The sequence below is a fragment of the Geotrypetes seraphini genome, chromosome 4, assembly GCF_902459505.1.
Source record: "Geotrypetes seraphini chromosome 4, aGeoSer1.1, whole genome shotgun sequence".
Classification (NCBI taxonomy): domain Eukaryota; kingdom Metazoa; phylum Chordata; class Amphibia; order Gymnophiona; family Dermophiidae; genus Geotrypetes; species Geotrypetes seraphini.
Genome location: NC_047087.1, coordinates 321,962,935 through 321,990,158, shown reverse-complemented (window position 1 = coordinate 321,990,158; position 27,224 = coordinate 321,962,935). Strand labels below are relative to the sequence as shown.

Below are 27,224 nucleotides of genomic sequence, written 5' to 3'. Positions count from 1 at the left end.
CTAGGCTTTCAAATCGCAGACCCCTAGCAACACCTAACTAAAATCTGCACGACATCCACAAATATGAGGGGAGAGAAATGCGAATGCCAGATTTGAGTTTCAAAGATGTTTTTAAAGTATTCTTGCACACCTAACTGGCCTCTTATAACATAGAAACATGACGGCAGATAAAGGCCAAATGGCCCATCCAGTCTGCCCATCCGCAGTAACCATTCTCTCTTTCTCTCTCCGAGAGATCCCACGTGCCTATCCCAGGCCCTCTTGAATATAGAAACATAGAAACCTGATGGCAGATAAAGGCCAAATGGCCCATCCAGTCTGCCCATCTGCAGTAACCATTCTCTCTTTCTCTCTCCGAGAGATCCCACCTGCCTATCCCAGGCCCTCTTGAATATAGAAACATAGAAACCTGATGGCAGATAAAGGCCAAATGGCCCATCCAGTCTGCCCATCCACAGGAACCATTCTCTCTTTCTCTCTCCGAGAGATCCCACGTGCCTATCCCAGGCCCTCTTGAATATAGAAACCTGATGGCAGATAAAGGCCAAATGGCCCATCCAGTCTGCCCATCCGCAGTAACCTTTCTCTCTTTCTCTCTCCGAGAGATCCCACGTGCCTATCCCAGGCCCTCTTGAATATAGAAACCTGATGGCAGATAAAGGCCAAATGGCCCATCCAGTCTGCCCATCCGCAGTAACCATTCTCTCTTTCTCTCTCCGAGAGATCCCACGTGCCTATCCCAGGCCCTCTTGAATATAGAAACATAGAAACCTGATGGCAGATAAAGGCCAAATGGCCCATCCAGTCTGCCCATCCACAGGAACCATTCTCTCTTTCTCTCTCCGAGAGATCCCACGTGCCTATCCCAGGCCCTCTTGAATATAGAAACATAGAAACCTGATGGCAGATAAAGGCCAAATGGCCCATCCAGTCTGCCCATCCGCAGTAACCATTCTCTCTTTCTCTCTCCGAGAGATCCCACGTGCCTATCCCAGGCCCTCTTGAATATAGAAACATAGAAACCTGATGGCAGATAAAGGCCAAATGGCCCATCCAGTCTGCCCATCCGCAGTAACCATTCTCTCTTTCTCTCTCCGAGAGATCCCACGTGCCTATCCCAGGCCCTCTTGAATATAGAAACATAGAAACCTGATGGCAGATAAAGGCCAAATGGCCCATCCAGTCTGCCCATCCGCAGTAACCATTCTCTCTTTCTCTCTCTAAGAGATCCCACGTGCCTATTCCACCACACCACCTTGAATTCAGACACGGTCTCAATCTCTATCACTTCTTCTGGGAGACTGTTCCATGCATCTACCACCCTTTCTGTTAAAAAGTATTTCCTTAGATTACTTCCAGAGCCCATCACCTCTTAACTTCATCCTATGCCCTCTCATTCCAGAGCTCCCTTTCAAGTGAAAGAGACTCAACTCATGTGCATTTACATCATGTAGACATTTAAACATCTCATATCTCCCCTCTCCAGCCTTTCCTCCAAAGTATACAGATTGAAATATTTAAGTCTGTCCCCATATGCCTTATCTCAAAGACCACGCACCATTTTAGTAGCCTTCCTCTGGACTGACTCTATCCTTTTTATATCTTTTTGAAGGTACACATTATTCTAAGTGAGGTCTCCTTTTTCCTACTGACCATACCTCTCCCTATGCAACCTAGCATCCTTCTAGCTTTGGCCACCTTTGCCATCATGTTTCTATGTGGGATAGGCATATGGGATCTCTCAGAGAAAGGAAGAGATAATGGTTACTGCAGATGGGCAGACTGGATGGGCCAATGGGCCTTTATCTACCATCAGGTTTCTATGATATAAACCTTGCCAGCAGGGCCCGAGTTTGGGTGGAGGGTGAGCAGAGTTCACAAGAACATGTGTAGATTTTAACATATTCTTTTCTACACACATACATAAAAATTATAGGTTCAGACATTTTACAACTGCTGTAGAAATTACAGGGGAGCTGCGCTTCTTCCTACATACCTCGTTCCTGTGACTTCTGAAGAACGCTTCTCATCCAAGGGGACCACAGTCTTCAGGATGGAGAGGTCTTGCTCATGTTCTGGCTTCACTGAGTGGAAGATCTCACTGAAGGGAATATTCAGATTTTCTTCTGAGGAAGAGAATTCATTGATGGGGTCTCTCAAGGTTAGGTTGGGAGTGGAATGGCTTACTCTTGAGGTAACAGAGGCAGTTATTTCACTGATCGGGACCCCAAAATTTAAGTTGGGGCTCTCCTGTTTATCTTCTGGGGTGACTGGGGATGTGATCTCCTTGATAGGGAGCTCAGATTTCAAGCTGGTTGTGTCATGATTATTATCTGAGATTACTGAGGTAATTTCTCTTATGGGGAGCCCAGGACTCAAACTAGAGGTGTCCTGGCTTACTCCTGAAGTTAAGATGGTGCTGATTTCATTGATAGAGTGGCCAGAGTTCAAACAGAGGGTGTCCTGCTTATCTCTTGGTTCTACTGGAGCACATTTGTCATTAATGGAGAGACCAAGGCTTAAGCTGAGGGTGTGCTGGCTGTCTGATAAAATGGCTGGAGAATAGAAATCCTTGGCAGGGCTCAGACTAGGTGTATACTGATTATCTCCTGAGAAAATCTCATTGATGGCATGTCTGAGATTTGGAGTGGTTGTGCCCTGGCTTACTTCTGAGGAGAACTCGTTGATGGGGAGCCTAAGATTTAGACTGAGAGGGTCCTGGCTTACTCCTGAGGTTACTGAGGCAGAGAGTGCCTTGATAGGGAGACCAGGACTTAAGTTGTGGTGGGGGCCTGAGTTATCTTCTGGAATTGCTGGGAAGGAAATCTCATTGGTAGGGAACCAAATATTCAGCCTAGGGATATCCTGGTTGTCATCTGGAACTACTGAGATTTCCTTGATAGATGGTCCAAGATTCAAACTAGGGGGTTTCTGGCTTACTTCTGAGGTTACTGGTGTGAAGATCTCCTTGGCAGGAAGCCTGAGCCTGTCCTGGTTACTTTCTGGGGTTATATCAGAAGAGATCTCCTTGATGGGAACCCTGAGATTCAAGCTGGGGATGTCTTGGTTATCTTCTGGGGTTATTGCAAAAGAAATCTCCTTGATGGGAAGCCCAAGACTTAGGGTAGAGATGTCCTGGTTATCTCTTGAGGATATTCCTGAAGAGATTTCCTGGATGGGCAGTGGGATGTCCTGATTATCTTTTTGGGCTACTAAGGATGGCACTTCATCAGTGGGGAAGGTAAGGCTCGTAAGCGATGTGTCCTGGTTAACACTTTTTTCTGTGCTTTTTTTCCGTTGCTTCTTTTTCTTTATGGTCTGGCCATGTCTAGAAGATTTTTCACTCTCTGCTTGTAAAGTCTTGGGTGATGAAGACTCCTAAATCCAAATTAAAAATACAAAAAAATATATATTTTAGGCTGGCACAAACTATTTCAAAGAGAACTATATAATCTCTTATCTCGTACAGATTTCCTGGGAAAACATTTTAGACAAATTGTAATCAAACCTAGATAACAGAGATATTCAGGGATCTCTGAAGCCTACAAGATCTTAGATGTTGAACATCTGAAGAACCTGAATCTTTCCAACCAAAGACTACAACCCATTCAACTGTAGCACCAACACAGCTGTAACCCTCCAACCGATGGTACCACCAACTACCACTGAAGTTCACCCCCTACAGAACATAAACCATCCAATAACTGTATTATTACTTGCAGCTACAATCCATCAACAATAGATCCCATTTTTTTCAATTGTAACTACAACCCCACCAGCTAAAGCTGAAGTCTTTTCAAACACAGGCGATAATCCATCTAACAATAGTATCACCACACGTATCTACAACCATACAATCACATGTCACAACACTTTTACCATTGGAAGCTTCAATTCTCCATGACCAAAGTCTCTCAAACCACAGTATAAAAACATTCAACTGTAACTGCAACCTGTCCAGCTTCAGCCACAGCTCCTTCAACCTCAAGCCACAAACCATCCGACTGTAACCACAGTCTTATAAACTACATCCATAAAACAGTTCCTCTAAATGCAGTCACAAGAACTCAAACCACAATTGTAAGTCAAAAACCTTGCATGGCAGAAATCAGTCCACAACTGCAAGCCAAAATTCATTTAACTGCAGATCTTCTAACCTTAGACCATCTAACCACAGTTCTTCCAAATATGAACCATAATCTCTCTAACCATAGTCATAACTTCCTCCCACCAACTGCAGCCCCTCTAACTAGATACAACCTTCAACAATCATAGCATCATCAACACAGCTGAAACCTTCTAACCACTTCTGAAAACCCTAAAACTGTAGGCCATAAACCATATGACTACAGGCACAGTCTCTCCAATCATAAGTTACAAACCATCCAACCACAGTGTTTCATAAAGGCTTAGCAGCAAAATGTTTGGTTAGTGTTTGATTCCCAGCTCCCACCCACACCAGGCTCAGGTTGTGTTTCATGTGCTTTTAAGTCAATTGAGAGGATGGGGGGGAATGTTTCTCTACAAGTTGTAAGTTATTAGCCTTAGGAATAGATCAGTTCTAGGTCCATCTTGGAGCAAAGAGGAAATGAATAACATGCAATACACATAATTAAGTATTATTTTACTAACACTTACTCTCTTAGTAACTCTAAATAATCTACTTATCAACACTCAGATGCAGTTAGAGTGAGATGGAGGCTATCCAGTCTTTCGGCACAAGTGCCACATATTTGATTATCTCCAAATTGATGGGAGCACTCAGTGGAAAAAGCTTCTAGAACTCAAGGGAACATGTTGGATCACTTGAAGCTAAAGTAGCAGACTTGGAGGAGCTGAAGCAGACAGAGGTTTATAGAGGAGGCCAACAGGGATATAGTAGAGATGTCCTATCTCCAGACTGGCAACCTCTGTTCTTCCACAGAGAACAAAGGAGAGGCAGAAAATGATCCTGTAGCCAGGGGATGCAATATTCTCTTGCACTGAGGATCTATCGCCAGGACCTCTGCCCAGGAGAGAAAGGAAAGGATAGCCTAGGGTTAGCAGACGTCTGGATTTCCTCGGACATGTCCTCCTTTTGAGGGTTCCGGACAGCTTTTCAAAACATGGCACTTTGGGTTTTGAAAAGCTTCTTGACATAATCGTGTCAGGAAGGGGCATTTGAGCATATGTGACATCACTGCGGCATGTCCGTGCATGCATGGATGTCATCTGGGGCGGAACTGGGCAGTCCTGGGGGAAGGAAAATCTGGTAACCCTAGGATAGCCATTTCATAGTAACATAGTAGATGACAGCAGATAAAGACCTGAATGGTCCATCTAGTGTGCACAACCTGATTCAATCTAAAAATTTGTTGGGGGGGGGGTTCTTCTTCTTCTTAGTTATTTCTGGGCAAGAATCCAAAGCTCTGCCTGGTACTGTTTTTAGGTTCCAACTACTGAAGTCTCTGTCAAAGCTCACTCCAGTCCATCTACACCCTCCCAGCCATGGAAGCCCTCCCCAGGCCATCCTCCACCAAACGGCCATATACAGACACAGACCATGCAAGTCTGCCCAGTACTGGCTTTAGTTCTTCAATATTTACTATTTTCTGATTCTAGATCCTCTGTTCATCCCATGCTTGTTTGAACTCTGTCACCGTTTTCTTCTCCACCACCTCCCTTGGGAGCGTATTCCACGCATCAACCACCCTCTCTGTAAAGCATCTAACAAACGTGAATTTCCTGTAAATTTCTTAATAAGTCGGCATGCATTGGTGCAGCCTGCTCATGATACACACCAATAGTTTGAATTTAATTTTATATTGGACCAGCAACCAATGATAATATATGGTGTACTCTTTTTTTATTGAATTGAAAATAATGCACAATACAAGACCAAAAGCTGAATACACCATCCCCACCCCCCTCCCTCCTTCCCAGTGTGCAGCAAGCTTGTTCATAGGTGAATGAGGAACTAACAGCGGTTCTGCGAAATGTTCAGTAAGCAGCTACGTGTCCTCGGGGTCCATCTGTTACCTCTATTGCGAAAGAAAAAGGGGGCAGGCGTCAAGCCATGTATATGACTTTTTTCCCCATGAGAATATCCTGTCCTAACCTGAGGAAGGGGATTTGGACTCCGAAAGTTAGTAAAAAATGTATTAAAATTAGTCCAATAAAAATATTCTTATTTCCATTTTCTGTTTATAAACATTTATAAATATAGCTACAAAAAAAGTCTTGTCGTACCTTTGCTTGTTTCTACTTTAAATCATCTTCTCTTCACTCTTTTCTTTCTATCCAGCGTCTGTACTCTCTCTCCCTTCCATCCAGCCTCTGCCCTCTTTCTCTGCCCCTTCCATCTACTATCCACCTCCTCCTCCTTCCATATGGTGCCTTCCCTCTTTTTATGTCCCTTCCATAAACTGTCTTTCTTGTGCCCCTTCTCTCTTTTGTGCATGATTCATTTCAGCTTCACTCTCTCTCCATTTTCTCTCTCTGTCTCCACCCCTTCTTATATGCTCTGGCATCTCTCTCTTCTCTTTTTCTTCCTTCCTTCCTTCCACCCCAGTCTGGCATCTTTCTCCTTCTCTTCTCTCCCCCCCCCCCCATGCCCTGGCATCTCTTTCCTGTCCTTCTCTTCCATCTCTTCCTATCCATTCATGCTCTAGCATCTCCTCTTCTTCCTTTCCCCTTGATCTGGTATCTGTCTCCTTCCCTTTCCTCCATGCCCTGGCATCTATCCATCCACATCCATGGTCTGGCATCTCCTTTCCTTCCTTCCTATCCCTCCCTCCCTTTCTCTCTCTTCCCTGGTCTTCCATCTCACTCCCTCTCCCCAGTTGGGTGCAGCAATTCTCTCTCCCTCTGCTCCCCTCCCTCCCTTTGTCATCCCTCCCTGGTCGGCAGTGCAGAGTTCACAACTCATTGCTTTTGTCAGCTCTAGGCCTTCCTCTCTGAAGGTCCTGCCTTTGCAGAAACATAAAGTAGGAGGGACCCAGCAGAGAGGAAAGCCCAACACCAGCAAGAGCAGCGAATTGTAAATGCTGCTGTTGCTGGAAGAAATTCCTGACACTGGCCATCGAAGCACCCTCTTGCTATGCCACTGCTGGAAGTCGACGGAAAGGGAGGGAGGTGGAAGGAAGGAGATGAGATGCTCAGACTGCACGGAGGCATTCATCAAACGAGGTCTTAAAAATAGTGGGGGTGCTTGGGTACCCACAGACTGGCACCTATGAATAAAACTTGTCTCTATCTCTCATATCTGCTTTGTTTATGAAATCTTTTTAGAGGACCATCCGAGTACCCAGATTGATTTCAGAAACCTGCCAGTTTGTCCAGGTTTTGGAAAGCCTCGAACTTGGGGTCGTGTATGGAGGGCCTCCGAGTATGCATGGATACGGTGTGATGACATCACATGCATGCATGTAACATCATCATGTCGCATTGGTGTATGCTTGGAGATCCTCCAGACACAGCGGGGCATATGTCCTCTTTTTTAACAAGGAAATCTGGTAACCCTGAGTTTACATATTACATACAGGTACTTCTTTGATAGGTGACGGCCTGAGTGACAAGAAGCTGCAGTTGGGAACTGAACCCTGTTCCCCAGGTGGTCAAATAATCCTCCCCTCTGTTTTTGTTGTATTTTTACCCCTGACTTCCAAAGGACCTTAGCGAGATGTTCAGGAATTTGCCACTGTGACCTACCACAGCTAAGCAGTAGATCAGGTTTATTATTAAACTCAACTCACAGATTTTCAGCGTCATTACCCAGACAGGAAGCAGTGCTGAATTTTCAGTAGTCGAACAGCTGCAATATTCAGACTCCTAAATGGATAAATATCCAAAGTGAAGACAGCTGTTTTGTATACCAGGACTCTCGGGATTTGAATTTAGGGAGCATCCCCCATACAAAGTCCCTCAGGCCCAGGAGTTACAGCTGTATATCAGGGCTCTGAGGGGCCCCCCCTAAAGAGCACCTCCATTCATGAAGCCCCCAGGGTGACAGCTATATACCAGGGGACCAAAGGAGCAGCCCCTGTACAGAAAATCTCCATTCCTGCAGTTCCAAGTTTCCACGGCAAACTAAACATGTCTCCTCCTCTCCAGCTCCAAGACTGCAAGTCTCTTCTTACCGTCTCCTGTCCCTCTGCACCGGGTCTCCTGACTCCAACTGCAGCAGCAAGGAAGTGGCAGGGAGCCAGCGCTACAGGTGAATACAAAGTGGATCAGAGGTCATCCCCATGGTAGTCAGAGTCATGTTACACCAACTGCCAGGCCCAGTAAGCACTGCTGCCAGCTGGCTCCTCTTCCCCTTCCAAGGCCTGACTGAACTAGTCCCATTCTTACTGAATGCTTGTATGCACTTGCATTTCTGCTGTCCCCACAAGTCCATGCAGGCAGTGGAGTACAACTAGGAGTGGATCGGTCTGTTGTGAAAATCTGGAGCCAGTTACCACCCATCCAAATCTGGGAGCCTGCAAAGTAGAGGGTGCGGGGCTGGGGTCCCCGAAAGCAAAGGCATACAAGTTCCAAATCCAGTAGCTACAGAGCCTTGAATGCACAATGTATAGGAAACAACAGGGCAGTACCTGAGAGCCCACAACAGAGGGTCCCACTCTCCCCTACATCGACTTTAATCACTGTTGATAGGTAGCTAGGGGCCCATAACTCTTATTTTCAGGGGCCCAGATGATCACTTTCAGTCTACCCCTGGGACCCCTGAGCAATAGAGCTGCCACCTGACTCTATTTTATAAGGAAGCGGCTAATCCAGCCCTGGCCTTACCTAATCGCGCAAATGGATTTCTAGTTTTTATTTTCTTAGGATACTCAATGGCACACTCAGAAAAACAAATTCTTGCCTGCAGTAGGGTAAAACCAGATGATCTAAAATGTCACATCAGTTATAAAACCCACATGGACACTGTGAGAAAGCTCAGCAATGTGAACCAAGGACTTCTGAAAGATCTATGACAGAAGCAGTCGAAATTAAGAACCAGAGGAAAGAATTTCTTCTACAGAGCAAACCAGCTGCTGAGGAGGCAAAGGTTTTAGTTTATAACGTCTTGCTAGCTGTCAAGCTAAACCTATTTTTGTTGTCTAGAAGGAAATCCATGGTCACTTAGAGAAACATATAAAAATTCCAGAGAGGGGGAGGAAGTGACGTCACCGATGCGGGGGAGGAAGTGACGTCACCGATGCGGGGGAGGAAGTGACGTCACCGATGCGGGGGAGGAAGTGACGTCACCGATGCGAACGGGTGCCTGATCTCAGAGCTCCGTTCGGGCCCGGTGCTAAACTGTTGAATACGCTGTGGAAAAAGCATTTAAATTACTTCTTTGGCGGTGGAGAGGAGAGCGCAAGGAGCAGAGACCCCATGGCAACGCGCAAAAAACTCCCAACGGAGAAAACCGGCCAGCGCACACTGGAACAAGCGCTGAACCGGACAACACGTGGCAGCACGGGCCTAGAGACCGGCGGAGGTGAGGCAGCACATTCGAGTGGGGCTGTAGCGGAGGTGCATGCAACGGTTGCCGCGCTGGCCCCTGAGTGCTCCCCCGCGACCCCCTTACCAAGTTAGACATGCAGCGCTGGATCTCTGAAATGAAAGCTGAAATTTCGGCGGTGGTGGTGCAGGTCCGGGAGGTGGTGCAGGAGCTCCGCACGGACCTCGTGGAGGTGGGCAACCGTGTAGAAGTGGTGGAAATGCGCATGGACAGCTGCGAGGACTCAGTGACTGGGATGCAGCGCTCCTTGGAGAATGCCGCCGCGGAACATCAGCTTCTGTTGGATAAGGTGGAAGATCTGGAGAACCGGACCCGGCGTAATAACCTGCGGGTGCGGGGCCTGCCTGAACTGCCGGAATACAAAGATGTCAGCGCTACCACTACTACTTTGATTCGCTGGCTGCTGCAGAACGACACGTTGGATCCAGGTCTGGAGCATGCCCATAGGGCACTGGGGCCCCGCACATCTGATCAGCCTAAAGACATTGTGCTGTGCCTGAGGAGCTTTGTGCTTAAAGAACAGATTTTCCGCAGAACTCGAGAGATGGGCACAGTGACCTGGGAGGGTCATAGGCTGGAATTCTATCAAGATCTGGCAGCGAGCACACTACAGAAGCGTAGGGCATTCCGAGAGGTGACCAAGGCCCTGCGGCGTGGCAATCTGCGCTACCGCTGGACTTATCCCTTTGGAGTGGTCATTACTATAAATGGAGTGCATTCCAGAGTTACTACAGTGCGTGAAGCCCGAGCCCTGCTGCAAAAGGCTGGCATCGAGATTCCGGAGGAACCTGCCTCTTCGGCGGGTGCTGGGCCCAGTAGCGGGGGGCTCCCGGCGGCCTTGAGATGGCAGCGTGTGGATCGTGGGTCCCGAGGTGGGAGGGGGGGCCGAGGCGGTGGCCCCTCATCTCAGAATGTTGCTCCCGCCTGATGTATTCTCTACTGCGAGAGGACCATTTATTTTGCTTGGCTGTTCCTACCCCCTTGAGCTGCCTGGGGGCTGTTCCTCCTATGGGGGGGCAGTTTGCCCTCGGCGATTGTACTCCACTGCTCTAGTTATGGGGAGGAGCACCTGGGGGGGACACTGTTGTACTGGACATGCTGTGGAGGGGTGGGGGGGTGGGGTGTTGAGGGAGAATGGGGAGGGATGGCGAGCTGGAGGTGGGGAGTGGATTAAGGGGGGTGGATGGAAAGTTGTATTTGATTGGGGGTGGATGTTGTTTGTTATTTGACAATTTTGTCTGGTTGTGGGGTGGTGTGAATGGGGCTTCGGGGATTGTTACATTCCTTGTCTGCTGGTGGGAGATCTGTGGACTCTCACGTGGGGGAGTGGGGGGTGGAGGGGTGGGGGAGTGGGGGGGAGGGGGCTGCTGGGGAGCTGGGAGTTGGGTAGGATTTCACTTGTCTTTTCTCTTTCCTCTGGTATCCTGTGTACTATGGGGATGTTTTTTCTTGTGGGAGTGGGGGGGAGGGAGGGGGGGGAGCAGGGGACCTATTGGTTGGGGTTGGGTTTGCATTTTCTCTATACTTATTTGAGTTATGGGGGCGTTTAAATTAGTTTCTTATAACATTAGGGGTCTCAATTCCCCTAACAAGAGAAGGGCCTTCTATAGGGAATTGCTCAGGTTGAAGGCGGATGTTTGTTTTGTCCAAGAGACTCATTTACTACAGTCCCATGAATCATTGGTTGGGGATCACAGGTTCCCGCAAGCCTTTTGGGCTTCCCGGGTGGGCACTTCTAAGAGGTGTGGGGTGGGTATTCTTATCCGTAGGGGGATTCGCTGTGAGGTACATAGGGTGGTGAGGGATCCTCAGGGCAGATACATCATGTTGGAGGCTATGATTGAGGGGGTCCTGTACTCCCTGGTAAATGTTTATGCCCCTAATGAGGACCAAGGGATCTTCTTCCGTGAGTTGGTCCCTCGGATCCTCAAGTTTAAGGGGGGGGGCCCTAGTCCTCGGGGGGGGATTTCAATCTTACTGTGACCCCTCACTTGGATAATTCGGGGAGGGCGGATCATTATGGGAGACGGGATCGTAAACTGTTGCGGGAGGCATTGGCCGGTTTGAATGTGGTGGATTGCTGGAGGTGGCTCCATCCTTCGGTGAAGGACTTTACCTACTTTTCGGGTATACACTCCTCCTATTCCAGAATTGATTATGTTTTTGTGGAGAGGGGACTTCTCTGGAGGGTGGAGTCTGCAGGGATTGAGTCCCTTACGTGGTCGGACCATGCCCCGGTGTGGTTGCGATTCCAGGGGGCGGGAGGGGGGGTAGGACGGAAATTTTGGCGCTTTAATGATAGCCTTCTAGATGATCCGGAGGTGGGATTACAGATTGAAGGGTGGATACAAGAATATCTGGATGTGAATGTGGAGTGTGGAGCCTCGTTGGAGGTGGTCTGGGAGGGGTTAAAGGCTACCCTTCGGGGCAGGCTGATAGCCCTGTCGTCGGCTCGGCAACGTAAGCGGCGGGAGGAGGCAGCTGGTCTTTTGGTTGTTATTGGTAGGTTGGAAAGTTTACATAAACGTTCCCCCTGGAATAGAGTGTTGCGGGAGCGCTTGCTCCAGGCCCGTAGGGATCTTCAGGCCTTGGACTTGGATAGAATACACTATAATTTACAGCTCCTCCAGCAGAGATATTTTGAATTTTCCAATAAAGCTAGTCGCCTGGTTGCACATCGCCTTAAGGTGAGACAGATGCGAAATCAGATCCTTTCCCTGCGGGCAGCCTCTGGGGAGGTGCTGCAGACTGAGGAAGCTATTCGTGCACGCTTTGTGGAATATTATTCACAACTCTATACACCGGAAGCTTCAGGGCCTTTACAGGACCAGGTTGCTTATTTGAATTCAGCGGAGTTGCCCCAGATTACTCAGGGGGATGCGGCCCGGTTGGACCGCCCTCTCACATTGATTGAGGCTCGTAGTGCGCTGCGTTCTATGAAACTTGGCAAATCTCCTGGACTAGACGGTTTTACTGTTCGGTACTATAAACGTTTTCAAGATCTGCTGCTGCCCCCTTTGCTGCGTTTTCTTAATTCTTTGCAGGGGAATAGTGCCCTCCCCTTCTTCATGAGCTTGGCAGGGGTGACGGTGTTGGCTAAGGAGGGGAAGGACACTCTCCAATGTGCATCCTATAGGCCGATATCCCTATTGGGGGTAGATACTAAGATCTTCACGCGCATTCTGGCGGACCGCTTGATGAGTTGGATCCCTCGGCTGATCCATCCGGATCAGTCGGGATTTGTGGTTGGCAGACAGGTGGGGGATAATACGCGTAGGGTCTATAATCTGTATGACCGGGCCAGGGGGGGGGGGGTGAGAGAAACGGTGTTTTTGTCTATCGATGCTGAGAAGGCGTTTGATAGAGTTTCTTGGCCCTTCTTGTTTAAGGTTTTGGAATCTGTGGGACTGGGCCCGAGAATGCGGGATTGGATTCGGGTCCTCTATAGTGGCCCTCTGAGTTGTATCAAGGTGAATGGTAGTTATTCGGAGACTTTTTCTCTAGCAAGAGGAACTCGTCAGGGGTGTCCCCTTTCTCCGCTTCTTTTTGCTTTGACAGTGGAACCCCTAGCGCAGCGGGTGCGAATGAATCCGGATATTAAGGGAGTTACGGTACCAGGAGGGGATTTTAAGTTGGCTTTGTTTGCGGATGATATTCTGTTCACGGTGGAAGACCCGGCAGCCTCCTTGCCGGCTATATTGCGGGAGTTGGAGATTTATGGGGATGTGTCAGGATTTCGGGTTAATGTTGGTAAATCGGAGCTCCTCAACATTAACTTGCCGGCTGATCGGGTTTCCTTCCTTCGAGATCGATATCCGTTTCGGTGGGTTACCCGTTCATTGCGCTATCTAGGGGTCTATTTTGGACCGCCGGGAGTGGGGTTATATGACCTTAACTTTCCACCGCTCTTTCGTCGCATTCGCCAGGATTTACTTAATTGGAAAGATCTATATTTCTCTTGGTTGGGCCGGGTGGCCATCGTGAAGATGATGATTCTGCCACGATTGTTGTTCCTATTCCAGGTATTGCCTCTGTGGATTGATAGGAAAATCTTGGAGGGGGTGCAGAGACATATCTTCCATTTCATCTGGGCAGGCAGACGGCCACGGGTGAGTAGGAAAGTCTTGTGCATGGGGAGAGGGGATGGGGGGTTGGGGGTCCCGGATGTGGTGAAATATTATCAGGCTGCTCAGCTGCGCGCCCTTCTAGAATGGCAGACGCAGTCCCCGAAACTGTGGGTGGGAATTGAGCAACGGTTAAGTGAGGGGGTACCTTTGTTACATCGGCCGTGGGTGCCTGGCAGGGCGAGCCTGACGGGGGGGGGGGGGGTGTCCTCGGTGGTGACTTCCTTGAGGGTATGGAATCAGACCAGGGCCTGTTTGCTGGGGAGTAGGAGACATTCCTGGTATACTCCGTTGAGATATAATCCTGGCTTTCCACCGGGAGGGGATGGGGGAGCGTTTGCAGACTGGGAGTCACGGGGCTTAGTATGTGTGGGGCAACTGTGGGACCCGGTTTTGGGGGGGGTTAGACCCTTTGTGGATCTCAGGGGCAAGTATGGGCTTGGGATAAGGGATTTGTTCCCCTACCTGTAGGTCCTTCATTATATTAGGTCTTCGGGTCTTTTGGGAGACTTGAGGGGTGGTAAGACACCCTTTGAGCTATTATTGGGCCCAGTGCTTCGGAAGGGAGCTCTCTCCGCTATATATAGGTGTCTTAATGGTCGGGGGGCTTCCCTTCCGTATATGACGGCCTGGGAGGATGATTGTGGCTCTGCTATTTCCTGGGACACTTGGAGCGACATATGGTCGGAGATCTCCTCGGCGGGTATAGCCGCTCTGTTGATTGAAAACGGATATAAGGTTCTCTTTCGTTGGTATTATACCCCTCAAGTTGTGGCTCGCTGGCAGGGGGGTACGAGCGCGCTTTGCTGGAGGGGCTGCGGGGAGGTTGGTACCTATTTGCATATGTGGTGGCAGTGTGAGCGGGTGTGTGGATTCTGGACTGGGGTCTTTGCTCAGGTGTCCCGGATCCTGGATGTCCAGATTCCGGCCGATTGGCAACACGCCTTGTTGTTCTGGCATCAATTGGACTTGGCTCGGGGTGACTCTTTGTTCTGTAAATTAGCATTCACTGCTGCTCGATTGGCCATTGCCTCTCGGTGGAATCAGGTGCCTCCTCCCACGTGGGCCCTGGTGGAACAACGTTTGCTCTCTTGGCAGACTCTGTATCACTTAACGGCTTTGAGGCATGGCAAACTGCATGGCTATGCCCACGTGTGGCGTCAATTTCGGGCTTCTGTGGGGGTTTGTGGTAGGGGAGGTCGAGGGCTATGAGCTGGTCCTGGGGTTGTACTGGGGGGGTGAAGTTGGGGGGGATCTCATATATCTATTTAGTCCCAATTGGTGGGTTTTTGCTTAGTATAGACTGTTCTCAACCTTATTGAAAGCTGTGGGTATTGTGGTTTGTCCCTGGGGGGGTGGGTGGGGGGGTATTGATTGTGTATGGGTGGGGATTATAGAGTGTTATTCTTAGTTGGTAGGATTTGCACATGTCTATATAGCTGATTGTATTGCTGTGCGTTATCTTGGAATGTGATATTTTGCTCTTTGTATTTTTGTGCTTGTATCTCATGTGCAATTGCTATGTATTGTTTGGAGTGTTTTCTCAATAAAAGTTTTTCAATTGAAAAAAAAAAAAAAATTCCAGAGAGCTGGAGAAGTAAAAATTATGCCTTTAAATTCACTGAATACTTAGTAGTATTCTTAAATCTGGCATGTTCAATGCAATCTGGCAATCATAGCTGTTGTTAAAAAGTGTTTCTTTAGCCTCCGTATCTGAGAAGAGAAGAGTGAGAGCGCTCTTTCATCAGCAACACTTTTCTGTATTGGTTCAATCAATTCTCTTATCAAGGTTGGATTATTGCAACTCAATGTACCTGGGTCTCTCAAATGTCAGTCTGCAGAGACTTCAATTGATACTGAGTACCGCTGTCAAGCTCATTTTTTGGTAAGAGTAAATTTGATCACGTAACTCCATTGCTCAAGGAATTACATTGGCTTCCAGTGTATCTTAGAGTTCAATTTAAGTTCGTTTGTATTGCATTTAAAATTCTCTTTGGCATTTTTATTACTTTGGTTCCTTTAGATTGGAATGTACACAGCTTTCATCCTCGCTAGGAGTGCAAATAAATTAAAACTTACATTTCCTTCCCTTAGGGGTAAAAATAGAACTTTCAATAGATTCAGCCACTCTTTCATATTCAAACTAACTGAGCTCTGGAATGAGTTACCGCTTTCACTTAGAAGTCTAGGCCCCTTCGTTTTATTTCTGAAAGCTCTGAAAACTTTCTTGTTTACTAGACTTTTGGGAAACTAAGCCATTCTAGATTACATTCTTCTTCTATATTCATGTATTATATTTACATTTTTGTTATCCGAGTCGAGCACCTTTTGGTTGAAGACCCTGTCTATAAAATTAAGTTTTAGTTTAGTTTAGATATTTTGGTTTCCAAAATGTTGATTTTGTGCATTAAGGTCCTCATTTTTTGTTAGGAGAGGGGAGGTGTTGTGGGCATGGTGTGGATGGTGGCTAGCATTAGAAAATGACACAGGGACAAATTTTTCCCAGTCCCCGTCTTCTCTTTTCGACTGCTGGTTCAATCTTTGATCTTAAGTACCTTAGACTATTGCAATATCATATACTTGGGATCTTTTAAGAAAACCATCAAACGACTGAGAATCGTATAGGACGCTTCATTCCATCTCATTTATGGCCTCAAGAAATCGGATCATGTAAGCTGGCTATCTTCCAGTCTTCCGGGATCATGCCTGTTTTCAGGGATAGATTGCAAATTTGCTGCAGTAGTTCCGCTATCTCCTCCTTTAATTCCTTCAGAACCCTTGGATGGATTCCGTCCGGACCGGGGATTTGTCAGTTTTTAGTTTTTCAATCTGCCTGCGTACATCTTCAAGGCTCACTTCCATGGATGTTAATTTTTCTGCTTGATTTCCATTGAAGAATTGCTCAGGTTCCGGTATGTTGGATGTGTCTTCGTTTGTGAATACAGACGAAAAGAACATGTTAAATCTTTCTGCCACTTCTTTCTCCTCCTTCACCACTCCCTTCCTGTCTCCGTCGTCCAGCGGTCCCACCTCCTCCCTAGTCAGTTGCTTCCCGTTCTTTAGATATGATAAAGGGGATGGAAAACCTTTCATATGCTGAGAGACTGGAGAAACTGGGTCTCTTTTCCATGGAGAAGAGGAGACTTAGAGGGGATATGATAGAGACTTACAAGATCATGAAGGGCATAGAGAGAGTAGAGAGGGACAGATTCTTCAAACTTTCAAATAATAAAAGAACAAGTGGGCATTCAGAAAAGTTGAAAGGGGACAGATTCAAAACGAATGCTAGGAAGTTCTTCTTTACCTGTGTGGTGGACACCTGGAATGCGCTTCCAGAGAGCGTAATAGGGAAGCCCATGGTACTGGGGTTCAAGAAAGGATTGGACAATTTCCTGCTGGAAAAGGAGATAGAGGGGTATAGATAGAGGATTACTGCACAGGTCCTGGACCTGTTGGGCTGCCGCGTGAGCGGACTGCTGGGCACCATGGACCTCAGGTCTAATCCAGCAGAGGCATTGCTTATGTTCTTATGTTCTAAGCCCATATTACAGAAACCTACACTGGCTGCCTGTGAAAGCAAGGATCATCTTTAAGTTTGCTTGCCTTTGCTTCAAAACCATAACAGGTTCATCCCCAATCTATCTGTCTCACCGTTTCAAATTTCCAGGCACAACCTGTACACGTAGTGCCTACTTGTTCACCTTTCCATCCTTGAAGGGCTGTATCTACAAGAGATTCCTTGATAGAACATTATCATTCCAAGCAGGCAAATGGAGCAAACGTTTAACCAACTTTATCTCGAACACACTTTCTTACCAAACTTTCAGGAAGTCAATCAAAAGTTATCTCTTTGACAAATTTCTCTGACTCCACTTCTGCCTTGATGTATTCTTAAAACACTCCCAGATAAACTCGATTAATTTTAACATGCTAATGTTATTTCAAAAGTTTTTTCTATTATCAGTATACAGTCTCTTCCTCTGTAAACCGCTCTGAATTGTTTGTGGTATATAAAAATAAAGTTATTATTATTATTATTATTAACTAATTTTCCCATCCCATCAAATTCTTTTCCTGTCCCTCCCACATTCCCGCAAGCTCTATCCTCATCTGCACAAGCCTCAAACACTTTAAAATCATAAGTGTTCAAGGCTTGTGTGGTTAAGGCAGAGCTTACAGGAATGGGGAAGGGACAGTGAGAAAACTCACAGGGACGTGATGTGGAAATTAAGTTCCTGCAGGAACAGGGAAAAATTTGTCCCCTTGTCATTCTCTAGCTAGGGTCTCTGGAGCACTAGAATAGCAGGGAGAAGGGGGTTACGAGTGTGTGATAGGGAGTAAGAAATGACTGGGTGGAGAGTAGCGAAGGAGTGAGAAACAGAGGAGTGAAGGGCAGGTGTTAGGGGCTGAAGAGGGGCCAGACTGTCTCCTGCCACACACTGCATTTTCTCTCCCTCTCTCCTGGCCAGTGCTGCCTCCCTTCCAATAGTTCCTCTCAATTCCCCTGCTAATGCCCTCCTGCCAGGCAGGGGTCAAAGGGAAAAGAGAAAAGACATCAGTGTGCCTGTGCCTAACAAAAGAACTGGGAATTCCTAGGAGCTTCAGTCTTTAAGCAACATAAAAATGTTTTCAATTGCCTGCGGAATAAATGATAATGGGATAAAACTCATTGTGACTGGCAGATCATTCCACCACTTCGTAGCCTGATTCTGGGTGACCTTTAGAGGAATGTTCACAATCAATAAGAATATGCGAAAATAAGATCAGTATACAGAGCTTAAAACTAGTCACAGCCTCAACAAGCAACTAAGGTCATTTGTTAAACAAAATTTGAAGGTCTAAATAACCGCAGAGCTGTATTTTCGGATATTTGCAGACGTTTACCTACAGCTTCTTTACAACCGATATAAATTATGTTGCAGTAATGCAAATGCGACAGTATTTAGATGAAAATTAAATGCTGGAAAAACAAAAATCTTTGAAATTAAATGGAATTGATTATCCTATCAATACTACTGTTCAAATATGGGGAGTCACTTTAGATTGATCATTAACCTTCAATGCTCAAATGGATGCTTTGGTCAAAAAAAGGTTCTTCATATTGTGGAAACTTTGCACTATCAAATTTTTCATCTTCATGATGGTTAGTCCAATCTTTGGTTCTAAGCACATTGGACTATTGTAATATTATCTATCTTGGATTTTATAAGAAAACTATTAAGAGGATGAGAATTATCCAAAATATGGCAGTGCATTTCATTTTTAATTTGAAAAAAATTGGAATATGTAACACCTATTATCAAACGGTAGAGGCGAGAATAATTTCCAAATTTGCTTGTCTATGTTATAAAACATCATTTGGTTTTAAATCACTTTGATTTATCTGAAATTCATCGCCATACACATGGCATGTTCTTGTTTTCTCTCTTTCGTCATAAGAACATAAGAACTGCCGCTGCTGGGTCAGACCAATGGTCCATCCTGCCTAGCAGTCCACTCACACGGCAGCCCCTGGGTCAAGACCAGTGCTCCAAATGAGTCCAGTCTCACCAGTTTAGCATGAAATTGTCCAACTTTGTCTTGAATCTCTGGAGGGTGTTTCCCCCTATAACAGCCTCCGGAAGAGCGTTCCAGTTTTCTACCACTCTCTGGGGGAAGACGAATTTCCTTACGTTTGTACAGAATCTCTCCCCTTTCAACTTTAGAGAGTCTATAAACTTTAAAGGTTGTATAAATAACAAGATTTCTTGATAGGACTTTATCTTTCCAAGCAGGGAAATTAAATGAGTTTAAGTGGCTTGAGTTTGACTAAACTTCTCCTTCTTACCAGGCTTTTAGAAGATCATTGAAAACTTACCTGTTTGATACATTTGTATAACGACATTTGTCAATGCATTTTGATGTCCTATCGCTGTGTTTTCACAGTTCTTTTTTAGTTGTGAACTGCACTGAACTTCAACATATTGCGGAACAAAAAATAAAATTATTATTATTAATTTAAAATGATCAGGTTCAAAATGACCTCTGTTGTGCCTTAATTTCCTTAACTTCCCCAATATGTTCTTAGCTGCAGCTCAAAAAGAGAAGAAATGGAAAAGGAAACAGAAAGAGAGCCAAGACACCAGAGAGAATCAAGAAAAGATAGGAAGCGGAACAGGGAATAGGTAAAGATAAGAACATAAGAACATAAGAAATGCCATCTCCGGATCAGACCTTCGGTCCATCAAGTCCGGCGATCCGCACACGCGGAGGCCCTGCCAGGTGTACACCTGTCGTAATTTATAGTCCACCATATCCTTACATGCCTCTCTTAAGGAGATATGCATCTAGTTTGCTCTTGAAGCCTAGGACGGTCGATTCCGCAATAATCTCCTCTGGGAGGGCATTCCAGGTGTCAACCACTCTCTGAGTGAAGCAGAACTTCCTGACATTAGTCCTGAACCTGTCCCCCCTTAGCTTCATTACATGTCCTCTAGTCCGTGTCAAATTGGACAATGTAAATAATCTTCTCTGCTCTATTTTGTCGATTCCTTTCAGTATTTTGAAGGTCTCGATCATATCCCCACGCAGTCTCCTTTTCTCAAGGGAGAACAATCCTAGTGTTATAAGTCTGTCCTCGTATTCCAGTTTCTCCATACCCTTCACCAGTTTTGTTGCTCGTCTCTGCACCCTCTCCAGCAGTTTTAAAGATAAAGGAACAGAGCAGAAATAAAACAAGAGACCAAAGAGAGAAAACAATTATATTTTCTAAAAGTGAAACATAAGATATATTGAGTTAGACCAAGTTCTATCAGGCCTCTGATAGTTGACAATCAAAACTACGTAGGGAGAGAGAAGAGGTCCTAGGTCACCTTCTTTCTGAGTTCGGAGAGGAGAGGACATTTATCTGGCTAAGTGAACATCAATTTGCTCTGTGCTTTGGTGATTTAAACATTCAGATAAAAAAAAACCTGTAGGTTTATTGATAAAGACAATTTGAATTTAAAAGAAGAGTAAATCTAATCTTCTTGAAGATTTCTGAATTGCTTTAATACCATTTAGTTCAGGGGTGTCCAACCTAGGAAGTATTTTGTGCGGCCCCGGTCGAGGGTGTTTTCCTCTGCTGCCCCTGGGTGTTTACCGTCTTGCCGGCTCCCTCCTCTGTCTTGCTGCAGCGTTTGCGCATTTGTGTGGCCCAGAAAAAATTTTTTCGGCCAATGCAGCCCAGGGAAGCCGAAGGGTTGGACACCTCTGATTTAGTTCAAAACGATCTACATCAGAAAGAAGTCATAATAATCCTATGGAAAAATATACTTCTCCCTCCGTAATCGCGGGAGATGCGGGCAGAACATAGCGCGAATACCAAAAAACCGCGATAAACTTTTTGTATGTTATTTGCGTTTTTTTGGTAAAATAGACCTGAAAAAGATAATAAACTGTGAATAACCCGACCTGCGATTTGCTCCATACAATGCCGGGTTCAGTGATGAAAATTAGGGGGCGGAGTCAGCAGCCGAAAAATCACGAATAAGCGAATCCGCAGATACGGAAACACAGATACGGAGAGAGAAGTGTACACTTCCTTAGATATAAAGATGTCCTTACAATTCTTTAACTAAAAGTACTAACTTTATAATCTATCATATAAAAGTGTTTTTCAACATTCTGTCCTTATTTGCATAGGTAAATCATTCCAAGTATCAATAGCAGCATATATAAAAGAAGAGTTAAATTGACATTTAAAACGCTTACCTCTAAAAGGGGGAAACTGCAATAAAAATGTATTACTCAGTCTATTAGATGAATAATGTAAGTGAGATGATGAATCACGCAAACAGTTTTAAACTCTATACGTTTCTCTATAGGCAGCCAATGAAGTATATTATAGAATAGAGAAATACTATCGTAACTCTTCAGAGCATATATCAATTTGGGTTTTTACCATTTTTGAGTTTAAGAATTACAATAATCGAGTTGTGATAATATCAACATCTGAACCATAGTTTTAAACTTGAGCTTTCTGCCGGAAGCCTCTGGAAGGCACTGAAGGGCCTAGTTCACTCCTCTGAAATCCAGACCCTCCAGGGATGCTCCTCGTTCCACACACAGGACCCTCTGACATCTCAATGGTGCAGGGATGAGATTTAGATTGGTTAGGAACTGGGAAAGGGAGAGACTATTCCGAAAGAACGGACTCCGCCTTAACTGGGATGGAACCAAAAGAAGATAGAACTCTTGTCAACTGAAATGGGGGTAGGTAGAGCCAACAGTGGCCTAGTTTTTGTCTGCTTCTGATTGAAATGAAAAATGCTCCAATGGCTATGTTAGAGAATTTTTCCCTGCCCCATTCCTGCAAGCTCCGTCCTCATCTGCACAAGCCTCAAACACTTTAAAATCATAATTGTTTGAGGTTTGTGTCGTTAAGGCTGAGCCTACAAGAATGTGATGGGAAAATTTTGTCCCCGACCCGTGTCATTCTCTAGGCTACGTGGCTTTGTAAAAGGAGGCCTTAGCAGATTAGTTCCTTCCATGGGTAGGTTAAATTGAATCATTAGCATCTCATGTGAAGTCATGAAGTTGTCACAGAACTAAAAGATTAATGTCAGAATAACTTAACAGATTTCCTCATTCTGGTTAGGAAGGAGGTGTTAGTTCCCAAAAGCTAGTCAAGGGTGAAATTCAGCTGAGGCATTCAAGGGCTGAACTGAGCGCAGATAATCAGAGCTGAAAGTTAACCAAGTCAGAGCAACCTTTTTCCTGTCCTATTGCTATCCACTAAACCTTGCCACTAATCAGTTAAGTCCCAGCTGTGCCACAAACCACCTCAGCACTAACAGGAACCTATGAAGAGCCACCTTTTCAAAATATTCTAACTATAGATTTCGATTGAATGAAGATGTAGTTCGGTCCAGTTAAATCCCACTGAATATTAGCAGATAGGCAGAAGGTTAAATCGCATTTAATATCGAACTCATAATAATAAAAAAACTAATCCTCTGTCTTTCCTCCCCCCCCCCCACACTCTCAATTTGGAGGAGAATGACCTCTTCCTGCCCTCAGTTAGTAGAATATGTCCCATATTGCTCCCTCAAAACTCTGGCAACATTCCAGCAAAGTGTCTGTCTGTCTGTCCGTCCGCCCTGCGTCCCCGGCTGCTTGGAGTCCTGCTCCTGCTGGAACCAGGATTATAACATCCAAAACACAGACACTGTGGTGCATTTAACGTACTGCAAGCAAGCCATGCAGAGCAAGGAAAGACAGCTCTCGTACCTGATGGGTCCCCGGGTCTGGAGGAAGCGGGACGTCACCAGTGTACCCAGCCTAAAAGCAAACATTGGACACCATTTAATACATGGTATTTCTGCTCTCCCCCTTCACTGGGGTCCTCACTTGTATGTATACAATACATGTGACACTCATTCACATCACACTCAAACACGTTCACACTCCTACATACTTACAGATGCACTTAGGGTGTGGATGTTTGAGTGTGTGAATAAGTGTCAGTGTGTGTATCTAGAGTCACCAGATGTCCAGGAAAACCCAGACATGTCCTCTTTTTAGACGATTTCCAAAATCAGAGTTTGTTCAGGTTTTGGAAGGCCCCGAGCTCGGAGCTGCATCTGGACAGCCACCAAGTATGTGCGGATGCCATGTGATGATATTACATATGTGTGACATCATCGCGTTGCATCCGTGTATGCTTGGAGACCCTCCACACATGGGCCGGACTCAGGGAAGAAGAGACTATGTTTAGGTGGGGGCGGAGCTGGAGGCTGAATGGGGCGGGGCCATGCATCCTCTTTTTTTGTACAATCAAATCTGGTAACATAGGGTTACCAGACGTCCGGGTTTTGAAAAGCTTCCAACATTGGGACGGCATCCGCAAACACAACGCAACATCATTGCATCGCATCCACTCATGTGGTCCCAAAGCATGAACAGGTTAAGGGGTGTGGGCAGAACTGGCCAGGTCTGGGGGCATGGCCATGGGTCTGGAGTTTCCTTAATGTGTGGATGTTTGAGAGTATATATATATGTGTGAGGATGTGAATGAGTGTGTTTGTGGGTATCAGTCTCTGTAAGTGTGAATGTGAGCATGCCACTGACAGGTTCCCGTCTTTCTGTCCCCACTGGCTCTGTGCAGCTCCTCTTTGGACCTCAGCTCATATCACACGCAGCAGCAGTCACACTTCAAGCAACCCACCTGGTTGTCTGCACTGCTGTTCTCATTCCCCATAGCTCAAGGAAGGAAGCTGGAAGAGAGAAAGAAAAGAGAAAGCTGCATAGAAACATAGAAAGATGACGGCAGATAAGGGCTACAGCCCATCAAGTCTGCCCACACCATTGACCCACCCTTTTAAGTCTACTGGCCCCCTTCATACTGCCACTCTACTGACCCGCTCTATTAAGTCTATACCCTAGTGACCCTATTCATTGGTATGACCCTCGCAGGGATCCCACATAGGTATCCCATTTATTCTTGAAGTCTGGGATGCTAAGGGCCTCGATCACCTGTACTGGAAGCTTGTTCCAATGCTCTATCACTCTTTCCGTGAAGAAGTACTTCCTGACGTCTCCACGAAACTTCCCTCCCCTGAGTTTGAGCGGATGTCACAGGGGCAACCTTTCCACTGCCTTCCGACTCTCTAACCCAGTGCAGTGGCAGATCCAGGCAGCAACGTCTATAGAGGAGGCTCTGGGAGCTTACGCAGGACATACACTGGCCACAAGGGGCAGTGACATCCCCTGCACCACAACTCACTCACTGCTTCTATTCCTGCTCAGGAATTTGGCTTAATATATTGGAGAAAAGTGACCTAAAAGACAGCTGTGTTCAATGTTAGGAGAGCCAAAATTACGTGATGTCATCAACAGAATGCCATTACACCCTTTGGCTTACTGTAGTGGGAGCTGGAATCCAGGACCCAAGAAGCAAAACAAGAGAAACCGATTTATCAGCTGCTTGGCCCCACTGGGGAAAGTGACCCCTCACCCCAGCACATCCTGGTTTCTGTGAGTTTCACTGTATAAAAGCCATTGGTGAACTGGGCATGGGGCAGGGGCTTCTAAGGCTGAATCAGGACGGGTCGTTCTATTAGCCTGATCCAATACATTTGTGACCATCTTTCAAGTGCTAAACCCCTTCATCAGCTCAGCAAAAACTAAGTTCAGGTGCTGTGTGAAACTCTCATTTCAATGGCAACATTACAGGGATTCCAGGAAAAGGTGGTGGAGACAGAGACTGTGTCTGAATTCAAACGGGCGAGAGAGGAAGAGAGAATGGTTACTGTGGATGGACCATTTGGCCTTTATCTGCCATCAGGAAGCGTCATTGGCTCCACCTCTGGGGCTTTCTCTGGTCACAGAACGTTTGCAAAGTGCTGATCAATGAAAGGAGATATTTCAAGAGCAAGAAACCTTTTTGTTAAGATTGTCAAAAGAAAGAGGAAAAAGAGGCAGTGGCGGTTACTATTATGATTATTGTTCAAAATCTGAAGCCTCCCCCAGGCTCATTGGGTTATCAAATGATATACAATAGGAAAAAGAGAAATTACAATCCAACAAGACATAAAATGGATCTGAAAGAAAAGAGGCTGATGATATGCATTTGGATTTGTAGCTTGTCGACATCAGCACAGCCACGGCAAAACCAGTCATCATCCATCATATGCTGGACTGGAGGAGTAGCCGTGTGCTTAGGGGAACTGGGCAAGTCACTGATCCGTCCATTGCCCCAGGGACAAAATGAGCTTCCATCGGAACCACAGTTCTTTTGAACATTTTTTGTAAGCGATATTGCTGAAGGGCTGTCAGGTAAGATTTGCCTCTTTGTGGATGATGCCAAAATCTGCAATAGAGTAGACACGCTGGATGGTGTGAATAACATGAAGAAAGACCTGGCGAAGCTAGAAGAATGGTCTGAAATTTGGCAGCTAAAATTTAATGCTAAGAAATGCAAGGTCATGCATTTGGGCTGTAAAAACCCGAGGGAACGGTACAGTTTAGGGGGTAAAGAACTTATGTGCACAACAGAAGAGCGGGACTTGGGTGTGATTGGATGTGATGATCTTAATGTGGGCAAACAGGTTGAAAAGGAGACAGTGAAAGCTAGAAGGATGCTAGGTTGCATAGGGAGAGGTATGGCCAGTAGGAAAAAGGAGGTATTGATGCCTCTGTATAAGACTCTGGTGAGACCTTATTTAGAATATTGTGTACAATTCTGGAGGCTAAAAAGGATGGAGTCGGTCCAGAGGAAGGCTACTAAAATGGTGTGTGGTCTTCGTGATAAGGCGTATGAGGACAGACTTAAAGATCTCAATCTGTAGACTTTGGAGGAAAGATGGGAGAGGGTAGGGTTACCAGACATCCAGATTTCCCCGGACATGTCGTCCTTTTAAGGACATATCCGGGGTTCCGGACGGCTTTTCAAAACCTGGCACTTTCTACAGGTTTTGAAAAGCTGTGTCAGACAGGGAGGACATTCGCGCATGTGATGTCATCTCGTAGCTTCCATGCATGCGCGGACATCCTCCCTGTCCAACAAGAGCAGGCAGCGTGGGCGGGGCTAGGGGGGGGCGGATTTTCCGAAAGGAAAACAGAACGTGAGTCTCAGTTGAAAGGAAACTCTGGAATGAGGAGGCATAAGATGAACATGAAAGAAGACAGATTCACAAGTAGCTTAAGGAAATACATCTTCATGGAATGGGGGTTGAATTTGTGGAACACCCTCCCAGTAGAGGGGAAGGGGATGAAGATTGTACCAAAATTCAACACAGCTAGGGAGAAGTTCATGGGATCTCTAGAGGAAAAGAAGGAATGGTAGATGGCTGTGGCATGCATCAAACACACAGTAACACCCCCCTCCCCAGGGATCTTGGGCTGGGGATTCTCCAAACCTCCTGCCCTGACAGTACTGATCTGAATTTGATTGGGTGAACAGCATCTGCCTATTGTCTGCTTTACCAATCAAATTCAGAGACTTTAGGGGATGGAGCTAATCCCCTGAAGGCCCTGACAGCACACCACGGGTAGACTGGATAAGGCTTCTAGTCTTTATCTGCCTTCATTTTTTATGTTGCTAAAGCTTTGCAGCTCTGATAAAATACTTGAAGCCCCTTCAGAACATCAGATTTTGAGAAGCGCATGTCCTCCTAGCAGCAAGAAATTAAATGCCATGTAGACTGCTGTAGGCATAAGAACCCATCTCTCAAATCTGGCAACATCATTATGAGGAATCGTATGTCCATGGGACAAGTTGCCCACCCCATAGGATTCCAAGATCAACACCATCTCAACTGAAAGGCCAGGCTAGGCCAAGCACCTGCCCACTCTTTCAGCAAACGAACATTAGTTCTATGGTTCTCTATCTTTCAGTCTCATATCTAGAACTCCCTTTCCACCGAATGTTTTCTTAGGCTTAGTACTTGCTTTCAAGTCCTTACACAACATGGCGCCCGGCTACATATCATCCAAACTCCTCCACTCTCAGGAGGAAACGAGTCTTCAAATACCGCCTGTCGGAGCCTCCAACTTGAAAGTGCCAGACGAAGGTCATACTCTCACTTCCTACCAAAGTACTAGAATCAGATCCCTTGATGAACTTTTGAGCTTTAGAAAAGCCATAAAAA

General features: G+C 46.0%; 1 protein-coding gene across 10 annotated transcripts in view; it reads right to left on the bottom strand.

Moving 5' to 3' along the window:
• TACC2 (transforming acidic coiled-coil containing protein 2) overlaps positions 1-27,224 on the bottom strand; it is a 206,163-nt gene that overhangs the window by 151,782 nt on the left and 27,157 nt on the right. For 9 of the 10 annotated variants that reach the window (XM_033943068.1, XM_033943065.1, XM_033943061.1 and 6 more), the window contains exons 2-4: positions 23,801-23,849; positions 22,864-22,914; positions 1,997-3,378 (exon numbers count right to left, since the gene is read on the bottom strand). In XM_033943068.1, coding sequence (XP_033798959.1) covers positions 1,997-3,378; positions 22,864-22,914; positions 23,801-23,833 — 1,466 coding nt within the window. In that variant the 5' untranslated portion in view covers positions 23,834-23,849. Of the gene's footprint in view, positions 1-1,996; positions 3,379-8,117; positions 8,154-22,863; positions 22,915-23,800; positions 23,850-27,224 lie in introns of those variants that run through there. The other variant, XM_033943069.1, reaches the window with a different exon arrangement.